Genomic DNA, 17,278 nt, shown 5'->3' with positions numbered 1-17,278 from the left:
CTGTCAGGATGTAATAAAGCGGTAAAAATTGGATTTGAAAAAGAAAAGAACAGTAACCAGCGCCTTTCAAATGCCTTACATGGTTATAGATTCAAATTAGATTTTTATTTTCAATATGGTATCCATTTAAAATGTAGTTGTTTGCGCCACCAATTAGTCGACGGGGTGTTTTATTCTTTCACACTAACCGGATGCAGTATATTTGCTTCTAGTTAACTTGGTGGGACTTCTTCTCCCGGCAGCGGCTCGAGTGGATCCAATGAGGTGACGCCGCGTTCCGGGCCCGACTGCTGAGAGCGAGCCGGTGATAAGGTGTCTAAAGACGGCCACAGCGTGACAACACAGAGGCTGCGAGTCCAGACAAAGCCCAGCAACACGAACCCGAGAGCGGTCTCCTTCTGCTGGTCGCCCCGCCACACTCCGGTCAGAGCCCGCCCGAGCAGAGGTGAGTTCCTGCCCCGGCACACTGTCAGTCACGCTCTCTTATTGATGGTGGTCTGACATGGAGCTAGCTAACAGTAGCTGTCAACTTCTCTCAGCTGCAGCCGGCGAAGCGCTGCCTTTGTACCGGAGCAGCTGCACAGATGTTTCACACGGGGATGTTTCACTGGAACTGAGCGGTTATTTCAAACCAGTAACTGTTATCCGTTCACTTAGCTTAGCAGCAAGCAGCGGCAACTTCTCCGGTGAGCTGCCGCTTCAGCAGGGTGACTTCCAGAAGCTAACGGTCTCATGTGTGTTTTAAACCGTGAGGGTTTGAACCGTGCATCCATTTTACCGTCATGCGTCACTGGCTCACCGGGACTGCAAGAGTCTGTGCTGCACATTTCCTCCTTCTAACCTGCAGCACAGACACGGATGTGGCTTTTGATGAACGCTCTCTGGATGTTGAGCTCTGGCTCCAGTCTGTCTTCACACAGGGTTTAAAAAGCATACACTTCCCTTTTGAGTGCAGCGTGGTCAAAGCAAACATCGAAGCCTGACACGTGTTTGAAGGCTACTCACCTGTCTGGTAGGGATCAGGTGCATCAGATGCTTGGGCAAAGGGCAAATGGTCATACCCAGCACTGGCTCTGCGACCTGCCGTAGGTGAAGCAGAACCATGAGGAAACATGGACGGCCATCAGGAGACAGGAGTACGATATACAGCTGTGAAGAAATCATGAATGAGCGTAGAAGCAAATAGAGCAGGTGTGTCTTCTCAGGTGGGAGATCATGTTGCTCCTTCCCCCACACAGACAGAAACCGTCTCTGGATGAGAAGCATCTCTGCAGAGCAGCTTGACCGTCAGTGAATCTGAGAGATTTCGACCGTAGTGTGTGACGTTACCGTAGAAGAAATGTCAGAGATGACCTGGCCTTGTTCCTGGGATTGTTTTTCATTCATTTCATTTCCTCTTTGTAGCTCATCATGGGGGAGAAGAGGATGCTGGCACCGGTTGCTCTCTTCTGCCTTGTTCTGGCAATGTTGCCTTCTCACACAGGTAATATGACCCATCAACCTCTGCACACATTGTCCTAATTGCAGCGTTGAGCAGTGTGAACAATGCCATACCAATAAATACATGCATGCTATTATGGATCAGTCAGTGGAAATACCTGAGCTGCGTGAATACTTGAGCTCAGGTGTTTCCCCTCTGCCTCAGGAGCTTCATGTGGCCTTTGTGTGCTTTGTTTTTTACAGTGACTTTAGCTGTCATGTCAGTTGACCTGGGCAGTGAGTGGATGAAAATGGCGATAGTGAAACCTGGCGTGCCAATGGAGATAGTTCTCAACAAGTGAGTATAACTAAGCGTTTGTTTTCATCATAGTACAGTGTGTACTCTATGCCTTGATGTCAAAGGAAATGTAACTGAGTGACATTTTAAATAGAGTAAATGAAGCTAAACACTGTGCGTGTGTTGTCTTTTCTTTTAGGGAGTCACGGAGGAAAACGCCTATTGCCGTGTGTCTCAAAGAGAATGAGAGACTTTTTGGAGACAATGCACTGGGAATGGTATGGCTTCTTCTCAAGTTGACTAAATTGCATGTGATACAACATCAGCCTAATTGAGTATTGATGATTTCTTTGTATGCTATTAATGCTCATGTATTTTGTACATTTCAGTCTGTGAAGAACCCCAAAACTGTATATAGGCACCTCCAAAGCCTACTGGGTAAAAAGCATGAGAACCTCCAGGTGGCGCTCTACCAGAAACGTTTTCCTGAGCACCAGATGGAGGTGGACCCAGTGAGAGGGACAACTTACTTTAAAAACTCAGAGTGAGTCTTTTTTTTTACTTGTTCCCTGCTTCACATTTCAATTTTTCATGATACAGTAAAAGCAAACATTAACTCTTTTGTCCATTCATATAGAATCTTAAATATTTTGCAAGTGGTTTCCACAGTGGTGGTTCATCACATACCTAGTATGTACACTAACTAGTTCAGTGTCGGTTCTAAACTTGTCTGTTTGCTTTGCCTGTTGTAATGATTCCTTGTCATTAGTGTGTCCTCCTCAAGCAGACCTACAATACACTGTCACTCTTGTATTGTTTGTATGCTGCACATTGTGTGCAGAGCTTTTTATAAACATTCTATGGTGCAGATTGAAGTTAGGAATCTTTGTGTTTATCCTACCTGCTTTATCTGCAGCGAAGATTTTAGGGTCAGTGTTTTTCATAAAATGAAACTGAATTAACTTAATTACTGTTCAGGTGTGTGGCTACTATATAAGTTTGAATGATTTACTGAACTGGCTTAATCTGTTAAGCAATCCGCAGAATCTTCAGACCCAAGTTCACACCATTTCAAAATAAAGGCACTGAAACATCAACCAAATATTTTTTTATTCCTGATCATATAGAATCTTTTCCAATAATGTGACTGATTAAGTAGGTATTGTACAGATGGTTCTAGAGTCATATCACATCTGTCTTTTTTCCTCCAGAGAGATGCAGTTCAATCCTGAGGAGCTCCTTGGGATGGTGCTCAATTACTCTCGTGGACTGTGTCAGGACTATGCAGGTCAGTTGGCTCAGGGAAGAAGATGCATCATTGTATTACATTTTACGAACATATGAGCGAAGTATATTCATTTGCATCTCTTCTTTTTCCATCCTCCTAATCTCTCTAACTCCCAGAACAACCAATCAAAGATGCAGTGATCACCGTCCCATCCTTTTTCAACCAGGCAGAGCGTAGGGCAGTCTTGCAGGCCGCACAGATGGGCGGTCTAAAGGTCCTTCAGATCATCAATGACAACACAGCCGTGGCCTTGAACTACGGGGTCTTCAGGAGGAAAGATATCGACAACACAGCTAAGGTGCACATTCAGCATTTCTCCTAAGTGCATGTTTAAGAATCAGTCTGGTTATATTCTGCAGTCAGCAAGTGACTATTCTCTCCTGTAGTTGACAAATCCTATGTCCAGACCCAAACTAACAGTTAATGTCTCCTGCTGATAGTCTGATACACTATCTTATTCCGCTGTGCCACCATTGTTTCCAAACCCTATTAACATTCACCAGTGAGCCACACCTTTTCCACCGAATGAACTCTGGATCTTGAGCCGGTTTCCTTGTGAATTCATGCAACCTTTGTACAAAACCAGAGTTTTTTTCAAACCATTGTAATCGATGATGCATCATCATGTACAATGCACAATTAATGTAAACAGCAGTAGCAAAGATTGAACTGATTACGCCTGAGCTTTTATTCTGTTATTACAAATATGGGATTTGTTATCTAAAAAAACAAAAAACATCACAGACCATCTACTAATGATAAGATGTGGAGGACTATTTCATGTAACACAAATCCTCTCTCTTTCCAGTTTGTAGAATATGATGCGTCATGTTCATATTTGAGTTCAATGTGCTGTTTTTTAGTCAAAATGCTTAGAAATGTTCAAACCGAGGTGCACGAACTGGAACCGACGCACAATACCACTACCGACCTTCTGGTTAGAGGACGACCTCCGCCTCAACCCTGAGCCACATTGTTCCCTAAATACTTCACAGAGAACATCAGTCCCTGAACAAATGAATGAATATCAGTTTTGTCCACGCTTCACGTTTAGCACTGTCTTTAACTATAGAAAAACAAACATAACTGACTGACTGTCTGATCTGGTTCTTTTTCAGAATGTGATGTTTTATGACATGGGCTCGGGTAGCACTACTGCCACCATTGTCACGTATCAGACGGTCAAAACCAAGGAGTTTGGCACCCAGCCCCAGTTGCAGATCCGAGGTGTCGGGTGAGTCCACTGATCCTTGAGGTGGCATCTCAGATTGCTTGTATCAGCACAGTGTTGAGGCTGTGTAATGGTCTGTTGTCAGGCCTGTTGTCTCAAAGAGCTTCTGAAATGAGTGAAAACGTGTGATATGAGGATAAAAAAGATGTGGTGAGTGATTGGAAATGTGTCTTGGGTGCGCTCACACCTGTACGGTTCCTGTAATCCGATCACAAGTGGCCAGTTCTGATTTAGAATGTGTCTCCAGTGACCACTGTGATCAGATCCCACCATTTTTAAGCCATTTCGACAATACAGAGGGGTCAGTTGTGTTTATGACCCTGATCAGACCTGGTATCAACATCTGTCCTGAGTGATGTAATGGCAAGTGGTCAGCGCAAAGTACAGGTCTGAACGTATACTTAACAGAGCCCTACACTACGTCCTGAATGTGGTGGTAATATCTCATCTTGGTGCAGTCACACATGTACTCAGAGTTGTCCACTTGAGATGTGATTATTCTACATTCAGAGGTGGTTTGGGACCTGGGAAATAGGTTCAGATAGTTTCAAACATCTGCAATGTGTTTGTTAGAAATTCTCTTATTACAGCTTTAGAGAACTTCCTGTTTTAAAGCTCTGTTAGACTCCACCCTAACCCTCCCACTACATCCTCATTGTGTTTGCTAATGCAGGAATCAGGAGCTAGCTAGTCTCTTACTAGCATAGTAAGAGACTTCTTTTCCCATTTTTGCGCCCGTTGTGTGTTAGAAAAATCCCCCCCACTCGCTCGCAGTGAATTCTGTGGAAGATCTGCTGTGTTCTCACATCAGCTTCTCCGGAGTTAGAAATTCCAGAGGCTCTCACTCGGACATTTGTGTTCACACATACAGCCCCTGTGGAGAAAGTCTGGCGGATCACCAGAATTCAGTGCCTGTCCAAAAGCAGCTCTATTAGTGCACCCTTTTTTTGAGTGTTAAAGAAATAATTAAAGGAAGTGTGGTAAGGATAAGAGATGTTTGATGAATGTGTTTGTGTCCTGGAATGTCTTTGAATAGAAGGAACAGTAAATGCTTCCTGCTTTTGACGGGCAACTTGCATAATAATAAAAAAAAATAGTCACTTGTCAGAAACTTCATAGACGTCCATGTAGACTAAGGTGTGCCTCTCTTCTTCTGCCTCTAGGTTTGACCGTGGGTTGGGGGGCTTTGAGATGGACCTGCGACTGCGGGACCACCTGGCCAAACTGTTCAACGCGCAGAAGAAGAGCACTAAAGATGTGAGGGAGAACCATCGGGCCATGGCCAAACTGCTCAAAGAGGCCCAGAGGCTAAAGACGGTGCTTAGTGCAAACATGGACTTCATGGCTCAGGTGAGTACACTGGAGTGAACCCTCTATTATCAGTCCATCTTGCCGGTTGTGTATTTCACAGTCGTGTCTGTCAGAACCATCTGTAGCACCTTAATTAATTGAATGACTTAAAACACAGTTCTGTTGACTTTAGTGATTTTTCTCAACTTTATTAAATTCACTGTTTTAAGGTCTCAGTAATGTGGAATTTTCTTCAGACTCCTGTCCAAACTCAGTATCACTGCAGTGAAAAGTGTCCTTTTTTCAGGTGGAAGGTTTGATGGATGACATTGACTTCAAATCGAAGGTGACCAGGTCTGACTTTGAAGAAATGTGTGCTGATCTTTTTGAAAGGGTGCCTCGCCCGGTGGAGGAGGCCCTCGCTGTTGCAGAAATGAAGCTGGTCAGTTTTCTCATTGCATTGCTCTGTCTTATCTGTGTCTGATCAAGTTCATCCGGGTCGTAACATAACTTTAATGACACATGTGGGCATATTGATGAGCTTGTTGCTGTAGACATGTGATACAGAAGAACTAGATAAGGCGAAATTGAAATAGAATTTCATATCAACAAAAGAACACAGGGTCCTTTTATACATATGATGTTCTATTGTTGTCCAGTCCACCCTGTTATTGAAGGAAGGTATGACCATTCATTTTAAAAGTCTTGGGCAAAATAAGCACATCACAAAAGAAAATTGTGACATGGTGGATGTGCTCTTCTTCCACTTTCAAACTGAATTTTGACATTAAAGATCCCAAGCAGAAATGTTTAAATTCTATTCACCTTTTTTCATCTAAGAGTTATCTTTTTTTTTTTTTTTTTCAATATATTATATCTAAAGAAATCACTGGATGTCTTCTACATTGAATTGTCCATTGTCAGTGTATGAGCTCTGGAGGGTTCATGTTTCTACATAATACATGATGCATTGGAACAAAATTGCTAGTTGTGCTATGAATGCTGCAGGAACATCCAGATAACAAAAAGTAAAACTCATTTTTGAGTAAAGGCTATTTAAAAAATTGAAAAGAAACGTTTAACGGTGGTAGGTGGTGGATGTGGAGATCACGTAATTTTCCAATCACCAAAAATTCTAGACATCCTTGTCTGTGTCTTCTACGCGGTGAATCATTCTCACATCAGATTCCCCCGACTTTCTGCGGACTTTATACTTGGAGGCGAGGTAGAGAAAGTCTGTAGCTAATCCGGAGGCTCTCACTCAGACATTTGCATTCACACATGCACCTCCTCTGGAGAAAGTGCGGAGAGTCTCCAGAGGAGGTGCATGTTTGAAAGCAGCTTTAGTTGGCCCTGTTTATTTAAAAATTTTTGTTAGTTTCCTTACCTTTTCATTATGACTCGCACTGCTGTAAATGAATGGATGTCTGTTGTACTGCTGCAAAACTGACTTCTTCTTTTTGTGCCGACAGGATGAAATTGAGCAGGTGATTTTAGTCGGTGGCGCCACCCGCGTCCCTAAAGTTCAGGAAGTGCTGCTCAAAGCTGTGGGGAAGTGAGTGTCATGCTGCTCTCATTTGAACAACTTTCACTTTCCCAACATAAATTGATTGATTTCACATGATTCTCTTTTACTTAATATAGGAAAAGTGAGTTGTGTTCCTGCAGGTTTGGATGTGTTGATAGTACCTGTGTGTAATTGTGTATATTTTTCCTCACAGGGAGGAGCTGGGGAAGAACATCAATGCAGATGAGGCTGCAGCCATGGGTGCCGTGTACCAGGCTGCTGCCCTCAGCAAGGCCTTCAAGGTCAAACCTTTCCTGGTCAGAGATGCCGCTGTCTTCCCCATTCAGGTAAGTGCATGTTGTTCACTGACAGCACTCAAGTAAATCTTTGCTGTTACTTTTTGATCTTAGATGAGCTGTATTAATCATTAGTGAGGAAACTTGCACCCATCTTTATTTCAATAACACCCAGCTGTGGAGATGTGATGTGTCGCAGTATGTAGTGTTTAAAATGTTCCTCATTTGTACACTGTTCAGAGTTTTTGAGAAGACCTCGACCCATAGTATGGGTGAATGGTAATAAACTGTACTTTGAGTGGTCATGAAGATTAGAAATACAGACCATTTACCTAAAACTCAGTCAGTTAGTTACCTGACCTAAAAATGAAGCCATGTTAACCACGTGGTTAATTAACCACATGTTGCATAATTCTATCAGGTGGAGTTCACCCGTGAGGCAGAGGAGGATGGGGTCAAAACTTCGAAACACAACAAACGTATCCTCTTCCAGAGGATGGCGCCCTACCCCCAGCGCAAGGTCATAACATTCAACCGCTACAACGATGACTTTTCCTTCGAAATCAACTACGGAGACCTCAGCTTCCTGAGTCAGGATGACCTCAGGTGGGATAGTTGTAGTTGAATTTGTTTTAACCCATGTTCCCTCATGATTTACATATGTTGAATGTAACAGCTGTTCTCCCCTGACCCTGTTGGTCATGTGTTGCAGTGTGTTTGGCTCTGTGAACCTGACCACTGTCAAACTGTCTGGAGTGGGCAGCAGCTTCCAGAAGCACGCAGACGCTGAGTCAAAAGGCATCAAAGCCCATTTCAACATGGATGAAAGTGGAGTGCTCCTGCTGGATCGGGCAAGTTACCCTTTTGTGTTATTGTAGCCTCCTTATTCAACATTCAATTTAATTTGAGTTGTGCCAAATCACAACATGCATTGTCTCTACATTTACACGGAACCATTTCTAACATGCTGTTCACAGAGAAATACTAGTAAACACAATATTAATAGCTGATTTAAATACTATGATCAACGTCACTATGGGGATATTTCATTTTTGTAAATTGTCCTTCACAGGTGGAGTCTGTCTTTGAGACAATTGTGGAGGAAAAAGAAGAGGAATCGACATTAACTAGTAGGTTTTGAAAGTAAAAAATCAGCTCTTAAGTCAGTGTTAGAAGAGCAACACCTGAGGTTTTTTAATTTTGGGGACCTCTCAGTGAAATTCACCATCTGTCGGTGAGGTACTTTGGTTCCTGGTCACAGGCTTGGGGAGAGGCACAATGGGTAGTTCATTTAAAGGGCCCATATTGTGTTAAATACATTTTATGGGCTTTTACTATTCTCTCAGCCCCATCCAGCCGGGGAACCCAGAATGAGACCGGTGATAGGCCTCGTCGCATGTCACTCAAAGTGCAGTCAGCCAATTAGAGGAGGGGCTCAAGATGCAGGTGAAAACAGCCTGTTCTGTTTGGAGGGCCAGAAAGAGGCAGAAGAGAGGACATGGAAATACACATTGCAGCAGTTTTTTCGACTTTACACCACTGATATATCATCTCAGGGGACCAATACCTCAAATTAAATCCCAGAAAGGTGTAAAATATGGGCCCTTTTTAAATGAGGCGGTATGACGTGAGTTGTTAAAGCAGCAATGTCAGTCCAGATGATTTTGTGTGCGTCTTTCATTGTTTTTTGTCACAGTAAATTCCTTCTCTCTCTGTTCATTAAATCACAGCAGCAGGAAACATGTATGATAACCTGCATCCTCTGATGAGAGTAGCCACAGCGCAGTGCTGTCACACACGCTATCATTACCTCGATTCAATTTAATCACCTGAAAACAATCCCAGGCTGCTCCGAGACACACTCGCCACCACACACATCGGACTGCTTGGGTTAGAACATGTTCAGCCAGCTCGTGTGGGAGATATCAGATTACCTGTGCGCATGAATCTTGTTCTTGCTGATTTATGCAACATTAAAATCCATGTTATAGAATGTATAAGACTTATCATAACAGAGCCATCACATTACTCTTTCAGAACTGGGTAACACAATTTCTACCTTGTTTGGAGGAGGATCCTCAGAACCTGCCCCAAATGTAACTGAGCCTATCCTGGTAAGTGCAGCTGTGTTCATACAACACAATGATAGGTTTGTTAATGAAATACAGTAAGGCCTGTATGAATGAAGGATTTTTACATTTAGGGATTCATTTCTTTATCCTGGTTTTTCTGTAACAATTGTTAGACTGAACTGCTTTAAGTCATTGTTCACTCAAGTGTCAGGTGGCAGTGCTCACACATGCCTTACCATAGATGCAAACCCTGTTCCCTAATTTGTGACATCCAGGATGAGGAGGAAGTACCACCAGAGTCAGGAAAGGACGACAAGGACGAAAAGGACGACAAGGACGAGGTCCAGAAGGACGACAAGGACGAGGTCCAGAAGGACGAGGCTGCCAAGGAAAAGCAGGATGATTCTGAAAAAAGTGAAAAGACTGAAGAGAAAAGCCAGGAACAGACAGAGGAGGAAGGCAGCAAGAATGATGCCAAAGTAAGATTTGTCCCATGTTCTCACTTGCAAAGCTCATGTAGACTGTCTGTCGATTGGTTCTAAACTTTGTACAGAATTTTGTGAAAATCTATGTTTTAAGAGAGAATGGCCTGAACAAATGTGGCATTGAAAGGAAACATATCACTGTCTTTGAAGGAGGAAAAGGAAGGAGAGAAATCTGCAAACGCTGAGGCCGAGAAGGAGAAGGAGGAGGAGGAAGAGAAGAAGGCCAAACCTCAGAAAAAGACCAAGATCTCTGATGAGATCACAGTGGAACTGATCATCAAGGACATCTTCGATCCCACTGCAGATATTCTCACTTCCTCTAAAAAGAAGTAAAGGAGCGATTAATGTTTCTTCCTCAGCTTTTTTGTAATTGGTTCTCAGTTCTGTCAGCTGAATTAAGTCTGTGTCTTTTCAGGCTGCAAGATTTGACAGACAGAGACCTGGCCAAACAGGAACGAGAGAAGACACTCAACAGTTTGGAAGCGTTTGTCTTTGAGACACAGGTTAGCATCAGACACTGTCTGTGAGTTTTACCTTTTTATCTGTCCTTGTTTTTTAAGCAAGGTCTTTGAAGCTTAGAGTGGACTACAAGCACATTATCCCTCTGAAATAATTAGAGATGCTCCAACCTGATTTCAATGCCTGAATTTCGATATCTAACAATACCAGAAGTCGTTTTGTCTTTTAATATAAGAATATTATGATTATTATGGTTATTATGTAGAAGGCCACACAACGCTGTAGTTAATCAAACATCAATTTATGAAAAGAGCAAAACCTATACAGAAATGTATTATAATGTAGATCAGAGCTAAACAACTTCAATAGCAAGTAGGCCAAATGGAAAAATCATTGGGGGTGGCTGTAAAAAGCCCTAATTTGGTGCCTGGGGTAGTTTCTACTGCCACTGTTCCTTCATACACTGATCTTTTTAATACCTGATTGTTAACATGTAGAGAGTTCTAAAAAGGAGAATTAGGAATTAGAAAATTGAAGGAAAAAATGACTCGGTGAAAAGATAAAGCAATGTAAAATATAAAATGTGGAGAAACATATTGATCATATACTGAATGTTATTGCAGGATGCTCCATTACATCATATTAACTTAATGTAACATGATCTGGCTCACCTGACATGACAACTACATACTGTTTCTAGAGGAAGGAAATGAGTCAGTATCAGTCCTTCCTCGGTCCTCAGCTGCTGTGACTCTGTCTGTAGATCATTTTACGGCCATTCCCACAGAATTAAGTCCATTTTTGGTGGTAACATGTTTGCATGTGCAGGCGCACAAAGGTAATTTTCACATGGATCAGATTCTGAGTGAGAGGTGAAGCGTCCACAGACAAAAGAGTGAAAGAGAAGTTCTCACGTGAGAGAACGAACTGCATTGCATCAGGTCTGACTGTGTGGATGGTCAAAATGTTATGGACCATAGCACAAGCAGGCACCCACCAAATTGCACCTGGACAAATTAGAATAAACTGGACCACCAAAGTCTAGATAATTAATGGGAAATGCTGAGTTTCTAAGAGTTAAACCAGATTCATAACAAACAAACTCTGCAGACAGACTTTCAAAGTTCATTGCTCTTGGAAAGGGTTATTATTAATGTGCTATTATCATTATATCAGTGGTATGAAATGATTTCAAAATAATGACAATATAATTTATCACAATAATACATAATATATCAGCCAACCAAATGTGTTATCATGACCTACCTTAATTTTTTAATAATGCACCAAGTTAGAGGTTTCATTGATCAGTTGACAGCTTTAGTTTTTCATATCCAAGCAAAATTTGTATTCTACAATGAAATCTCCGAACTGAATCGATATTGAATCGAGACCTTTTTAAATCGGAATCGATTTGGGATATCAGTGGCGATACCCTGCCCCAATCGGCACCAGATACTGATATTGGATTGGATCTCTCCCATCTAAAAAAATAGCCATGTCACCAGTGCTTCTTCCAAAGAAAACACAATACTTCATACTTTACAATACTATTTCTCCAGGACAAACTGTACCAAGAGGATTATCAGCTGGTGGTGTCAGAGGAGGAGAAGGAGCAGATCTCTGCCAAGCTGACGGAGGTGTCAGAGTGGATGGATGAGGATGGTTACACGGCCTCCACCAAACAGCTAAGGGAGAGGCTGTCTCAGCTGAGGAGCTTGTGCAAGGACATGTTTTTCAGGGTGGAGGAGAGGCGCAAGTGGCCGGACCGCCTGGCTGCTCTGAACGGTATGCTCAACACCTCCAGCTTCTTCTTAAGGTGAGTGCTGATAGGGGGGGTGACAGAGCTGGGGATGTGAACACTTTGTGTTGACTCGGTGCATGTTTACAATACGCTCGTTAAATTAGCAAATGCATCATTTTACCGTCCGTCCTCACAACCGTATGTCCACACTAATATGTTTGAGTTTTAAAAGTCCATGGTTGTGTTTTTAGTTTTAGACAAGAAGAAACTGAACCTAACGTGTCACAATGATGACACGTTAGCTTCCTGATTAAGTAAAGTCAGTCATGGCGTATCCTTCCCTGTTTGGTCACTCTCCTATTAACATGACCCTTTTCTGGGGAAAATTCAAAAGACAGACTCCCAGTGGTGATGCAGCATAGAAAACAGATTATTGTTTAGACTCATTCATTTGTTATCAAATTAAAAGGTACTACTCTGGTCACAGCCTTGGCCCACCTCTTTCATGAGACCAAAATCCAAGGTACTGCCAGATGTACTGTGTATGTTGATGCCATTACTACTCACTTGATGTTGGCCTTGAGATAGATTTGTGGTTTTCCTAGTGAAAAGAAGGTAAAGAGGTGAGACTCCTGTTTTACAGGTGTTGAACATATTTCACTGTGGTTAGAGGTGTGGAAATTTCTTGATTCTTAGATGCATCGCGATGCGGACTTGGAAGACTCTGCATCGATGCAGAGACGGAACATAATCGCTTCATGTTGTCCGCTACGTTCATTGTTTTAGGCACAAAACTGAATGAATGTCAAATCTGTGTGGAGAGCACTGACCTCTGTCATAGACTTACTGTTGTAGTCTGATTTTGAATTGAAAACTTTATTTTATAAATTACGGCACAAGTCTTAGTTTCAGCCATGTGCAGTAATATAGAAAATTGTGGATGTGATACATTGAAATGCGTCGAGATGCATTGTTGTGAATGGGATCGTTGACTGCTGAATAGTAATCGAATCGTGAGGCTAGTGAAGATGCACACCTCTAAAAGAGGTTAACCATGACCATGAAATGCTGTGAGGATTCAAGTCGTGCTCACATAAAGTTTAGAATTTCAGCAGCTTCACATAAACGGTGTCTTTTTCTGTTTCTCTTTCCAAGGAGTGCCAGACTGATTCCTGAAGACGACCAGATCTTCACTGAAGTTGAGCTGAATATGTTAGAAACCCTCATCAATGAAACAGGGGTAGGTGATGAATGACTTAATGGTGTCAGATTGTCCTTACACCACTCTAGAGAATTATTCAAGACCTACATGCTATTACGTTTACTGGGATATTAAAATAATATTAATGTTATATGACATAAAGGGAGGCGGAGCTCAGCTCTAGCAGGGTACGATTTGGACACCCTCTTAACCCCTGCGCCTCAGTAAGGTTAGGATCTGCAAGAGAGATTAAAAATAAAATGGTTAAAGCAGCAGAATCCACAGATCATATCCAGACTTTTCCCCTTTCAAGCCTAAGCCCCTGATGACACCACCATGACATTATCAGGATTAATTTCTCAGACTCTAGAAAACACGTTCCAGAGCCACTGAAGACATCTTTTAACTTCTTTTACGGCTGGGTGGTTCTCTTTGAATCGAGTAAACTGATCCTCATGTGTCAATTGTTCCAGACATGGAAGAACGAGACGGTGACACAGCAGGAGAAACGCTCTCCAAAAGAGCGACCGGTCCTGCTGTCCAAAGACATCGAGTCCAAGCTGGCACTGCTGGATCGAGAGGTCAACTACTTACTCAACAAGGCCAAGTTTGCCAAACCCAAGGCTAAACCCAAAGCTAAAAACGCCACCAGCTCAGAGAAAGGCAGCAAGGCCAATAACACAGCTGAGGAGAAAGTCATCCCTCCCACAGAGACCACAGACCCGAAGAGCGGTGGGTCAAACAGCACAACACACACACACCTGTTGTTCTTTCACTGTAAACACAAGAAAAGAATCAGAACTGTAATAAATCTGGAATAACAATGTTTTGTTTTATGTTGAAATGCAGAAAGTCCAGAAGAGGCTCAGCCGGGCGACGCCCCGCCTACCGAGAGCACTGTACACAAAGACTCAGACAGCCAATCACAGCCCTCGGAAGAAACAACAACCACAGGTCGGTCTGCCATACCTGTTGCTGATAATGCCAGAGAACTTTAGGGTGTCGACAAAATAACTGGAAAAAACCAAATGTGGTCTAGTACAGCCCTAAACTTCAGGCTCAGAAGTCACCTGGATGAAGTCCCTGGCACACACTATCTACACGAATGGAACTTTATAGCACTGCAGTGGATTGCATTAGATTATTAATCATTCTCACTCATTTCAGCTATAATGAATGACCAAGTCCAGGTCCAGTTTTTTCTCAAACAAGGCCCTAGATTATAACAGTTAAAACATGATATTTATAGAAGAGAGTGAAATTCGACTATTGCATAATGAACCATAATAAAAGAAAAAACACAATGTCACGAAGCTGGAATGATACATAAGTGTATTTCTGTCAAAAGCAATAAATCATGCATAATAATGCTGATGTCATTTCTTAAAAGGTTGCATTACATTCTCGTCCCATCCAGAGGAGCATTTGTTTTACATGTTGACAACTTGTTCTATAAATTGATTTTAGAGGCTAAAAACCGAGACAGGCAGCTCCCTCTTTGCTCTTTGATTATTCTCCTACTGATGACGAAACAGGTCGCCATTTTTCCCTCTGACTTCAAACTGAGGCTTTTCAAATGTTGCATTGAGTCAGTGTCAGCTGACAGGCTTTTAGTCATTTCCTTAAATCTGTAAATGTGGGCATCAGTTCCTCTGCCCTTGTAGTTGTGGACTGGAGAGGAAACTTTCTCACTGCTGTGAGCCCTTTTCTACTGATGAATAGAGCTGATTTAATGCCACGTACATTCTGTGTTTATTTTTTTTCCTTCTCTGTCCTCATTTTCAGCACCAAGGGACAAGGCCAAACCTGACAACCATATAGACGATGAATTATAACAGCTGGAACTGGGGGAAAAGAAATCACTATATTTATTGACAGTGTATAAATGTTCAAGTTCCTTCTTGCTCTGTTTTTTTTTTTTTTCTTTTTTTTGCCCCGTTCGTTGAACTGCTGAGAGCTGAATGGATGAAGACCGGAGTCCACACTCATCTCCTTCTCCCATTTGTCTCCTTTTGCCCTTCATCTCTCTCACTTTCATGGATTCTGTAAGCAATGGACACTTGCAACACGAGGAACCAGTCAAATAAAAATAGAGCCCCACACTGTGTGTGTGTGTTGTGATAGATGCACGGCCCAGACAAAAGCCCCTTTCACATCCAACAGATGGTTTCCTCAATGCTGATTCAGGCCATATAGAAATAAAAATTTGACAAGAATGAGTGCTGTAACACTAGTCATTCGTGAACTTCTCATTTCCTGCTTTGTCCTCTGCACTGTATCCTCAGCCATGCTGTGTTGTTGTGAGATTAATGTTTGTCCTAACACCTGCTCTTTACTTTCACTGACCTGTCATGGATTGAGTGCACTAGAGTCCTCTAGAGGAAACTCTGTGGATAGATAGATTTTTTTTTTTTGTTTTAACTCCAAACCCAAAAATGTATTTTGTAAATTTGTAGAAAACAGACAAAAGGTGGAAGCAAATGTCAAACACATCCAGTTTATGTAAAAAAGGTATCGTGAGTACAGTGGATTGGTTGGAATGGAAAGCATCTTTAATCTGGTGAATCATAACGATTGATAGGGCTGCGTGGTATAATATCCAAAGTCATACTGTCATTTCTCAGTGAGCAGCACAATAAGAAGGAAGATTGATTTATCTATGACCAGTAATGCTGGTATAAACATGTGGAAACTACCTGGCTGAGAATAGAACTTGAAGGTGTGTCTATCCGTCATAAGTCACTTGCATTCAATATTTTTAGTAAGCTTATTTGATTGGATTTAATGATGAATCTCCAACATTACACATCCCCTAAAGTCCATATTCACCAACAGTTTTTTCCCAAACTATTGAATCTATAGAATCATAATTGCCTCAGAAGTTGCCAAATAGGGAACATATGAAATTGAAATGGCGTCTCCACATATCTGCCTAACATTAGGCTTCGGATCCTGACCCAAATTAATCATGACTCTACTGATGCCCGTCCAACCTCTGAAAAGGGCTTGAATGTGTTTCAGTGACAGCAGACGGACTGCATGTTTTCAAAGTGTCATGAGCTGCTGACACTATAGAAGAGGTGGAAGTGCTGTCACTGCTCTTTACCTCGAGGTGCCCTCTGCTGCAGCTTCCTGCCCACATGTTGGCTCCACTTCTCCCACCAGGTGTGGGTCAGTGGTGTGCTTCTTTGTTATTGGCACTCTGGATTATTTAAAGGGGAAAGTTAAAATCAAACAAACAAAGGCAGAAATGGAAGATGCAAATGATGTTTCTAAACTGTTAATAAAGAATCTTTTTGTTTTTAATTTGTCATTTTGGTTCTGTTTCAGAAGCACTAATTGAGCTAGTTCATGCTTTTGTCTGTGGTTTTGAGAGGACCTACTCTGTGATAAATGCTAACAGGAGGGTTGGTCTCACACTCCTGTAAATCAGATTTAGCCACCGAATTATAAGGAGACTGATAAGTGAACTGCTGACACATCAGAGTGACGACTCACAGGAGGTCTGACTGCAAGAAGGCTGCATCAAGTCTTACTTCTTTAACATAGTTGATTGTGTCAAATCCAGCACTTAAAAAAGTATGAACCACACTGACTTCATCATATGCTTTTATTTAAAGGTCCAGTACAAAAATACAGTATTGATTTAGACACCGAGCACTTTATGAGGAACACCAGTTTATTTGGCAGTAGTGCAATGTATATAAATCCTGCAGATACAGGTCAGGAGCTCCAGTTAATGTTCATTTAAACTTCAGAATGATGAAAACGTGATCTCAGTGACTTTGACAGTTAAAGTCAGACGGGCTGGTTTTAATATTTGTGAAACTGCTGATTCCCTTTATTTTTACCACACAATTGAGTTTTTACTCAGAATGAAGCGTATCAAGTGAGCAGCAGTTCTGTGTTGATGAGAATGGAGAATGGTCAGACAGGTGGGAGCTGACACAAACGCTACGGAAACTACATAACCTATCTACAAACTAGT

At 42.0% G+C, this 17,278-nt stretch overlaps 1 protein-coding gene across 5 annotated transcripts; it reads left to right on the top strand.

Annotated features, from left to right (window-relative positions):
• Positions 1–240: 240 nt before the first annotated feature.
• On the top strand, positions 241–16,596 carry hyou1 (hypoxia up-regulated 1). 5 transcript variants are annotated; one of them, XM_034606269.1, is made up of 25 exons: positions 290–445; positions 1,405–1,483; positions 1,684–1,777; positions 1,917–1,995; positions 2,107–2,261; positions 2,929–3,005; positions 3,122–3,303; positions 4,124–4,239; positions 5,400–5,586; positions 5,834–5,968; positions 6,999–7,081; positions 7,248–7,380; positions 7,751–7,935; positions 8,042–8,180; positions 8,402–8,459; positions 9,367–9,443; positions 9,677–9,723; positions 9,787–9,880; positions 10,037–10,215; positions 10,302–10,389; positions 11,908–12,164; positions 13,245–13,329; positions 13,764–14,022; positions 14,140–14,244; positions 15,076–16,596. In XM_034606269.1, the coding sequence occupies exons 2-25, from the start codon at positions 1,411–1,413 to the stop codon at positions 15,123–15,125; spliced, it is 2,937 nt and encodes a 978-aa protein (XP_034462160.1). In that variant the 5' UTR covers positions 290–445; positions 1,405–1,410; the 3' UTR covers positions 15,126–16,596. The 5 variants fall into 5 exon arrangements, with proteins under 5 accessions (XP_034462155.1, XP_034462160.1, XP_034462158.1 ...); XM_034606267.1 differs by having other exon boundaries at positions 9,677–9,741; XM_034606268.1 differs by having other exon boundaries at positions 9,677–9,742; positions 9,797–9,880.
• The last annotated feature ends 682 nt before the right edge of the window (positions 16,597–17,278 follow it).

This window comes from Hippoglossus hippoglossus, chromosome 14 (assembly GCF_009819705.1).
Source record: "Hippoglossus hippoglossus isolate fHipHip1 chromosome 14, fHipHip1.pri, whole genome shotgun sequence".
In the NCBI taxonomy this organism is placed as follows: Eukaryota; Metazoa; Chordata; class Actinopteri; order Pleuronectiformes; family Pleuronectidae; genus Hippoglossus; species Hippoglossus hippoglossus.
This window is presented reverse-complemented; position numbering and strand designations above follow the sequence as displayed.

What these genes read in the sequence shown, in the direction of transcription:
- hyou1 (XM_034606264.1), top strand. Translation starts at nt 1,411, where the DNA reads ATGGGGGAGAAGAGGATGCTGGCACCGGTTGCTCTCTTCTGCCTTGTT. An exon ending in GAGTGCTCCTGCTGGATCGG is followed by an intron (nt 8,181 to 8,401) that starts GCAAGTTACCCT and finishes TGTCCTTCACAG; the next exon opens with GTGGAGTCTGTCTTTGAGAC. An exon ending in GGAAGAAACAACAACCACAG is followed by an intron (nt 14,245 to 15,075) that starts GTCGGTCTGCCA and finishes CCTCATTTTCAG; the next exon opens with CACCAAGGGACAAGGCCAAA.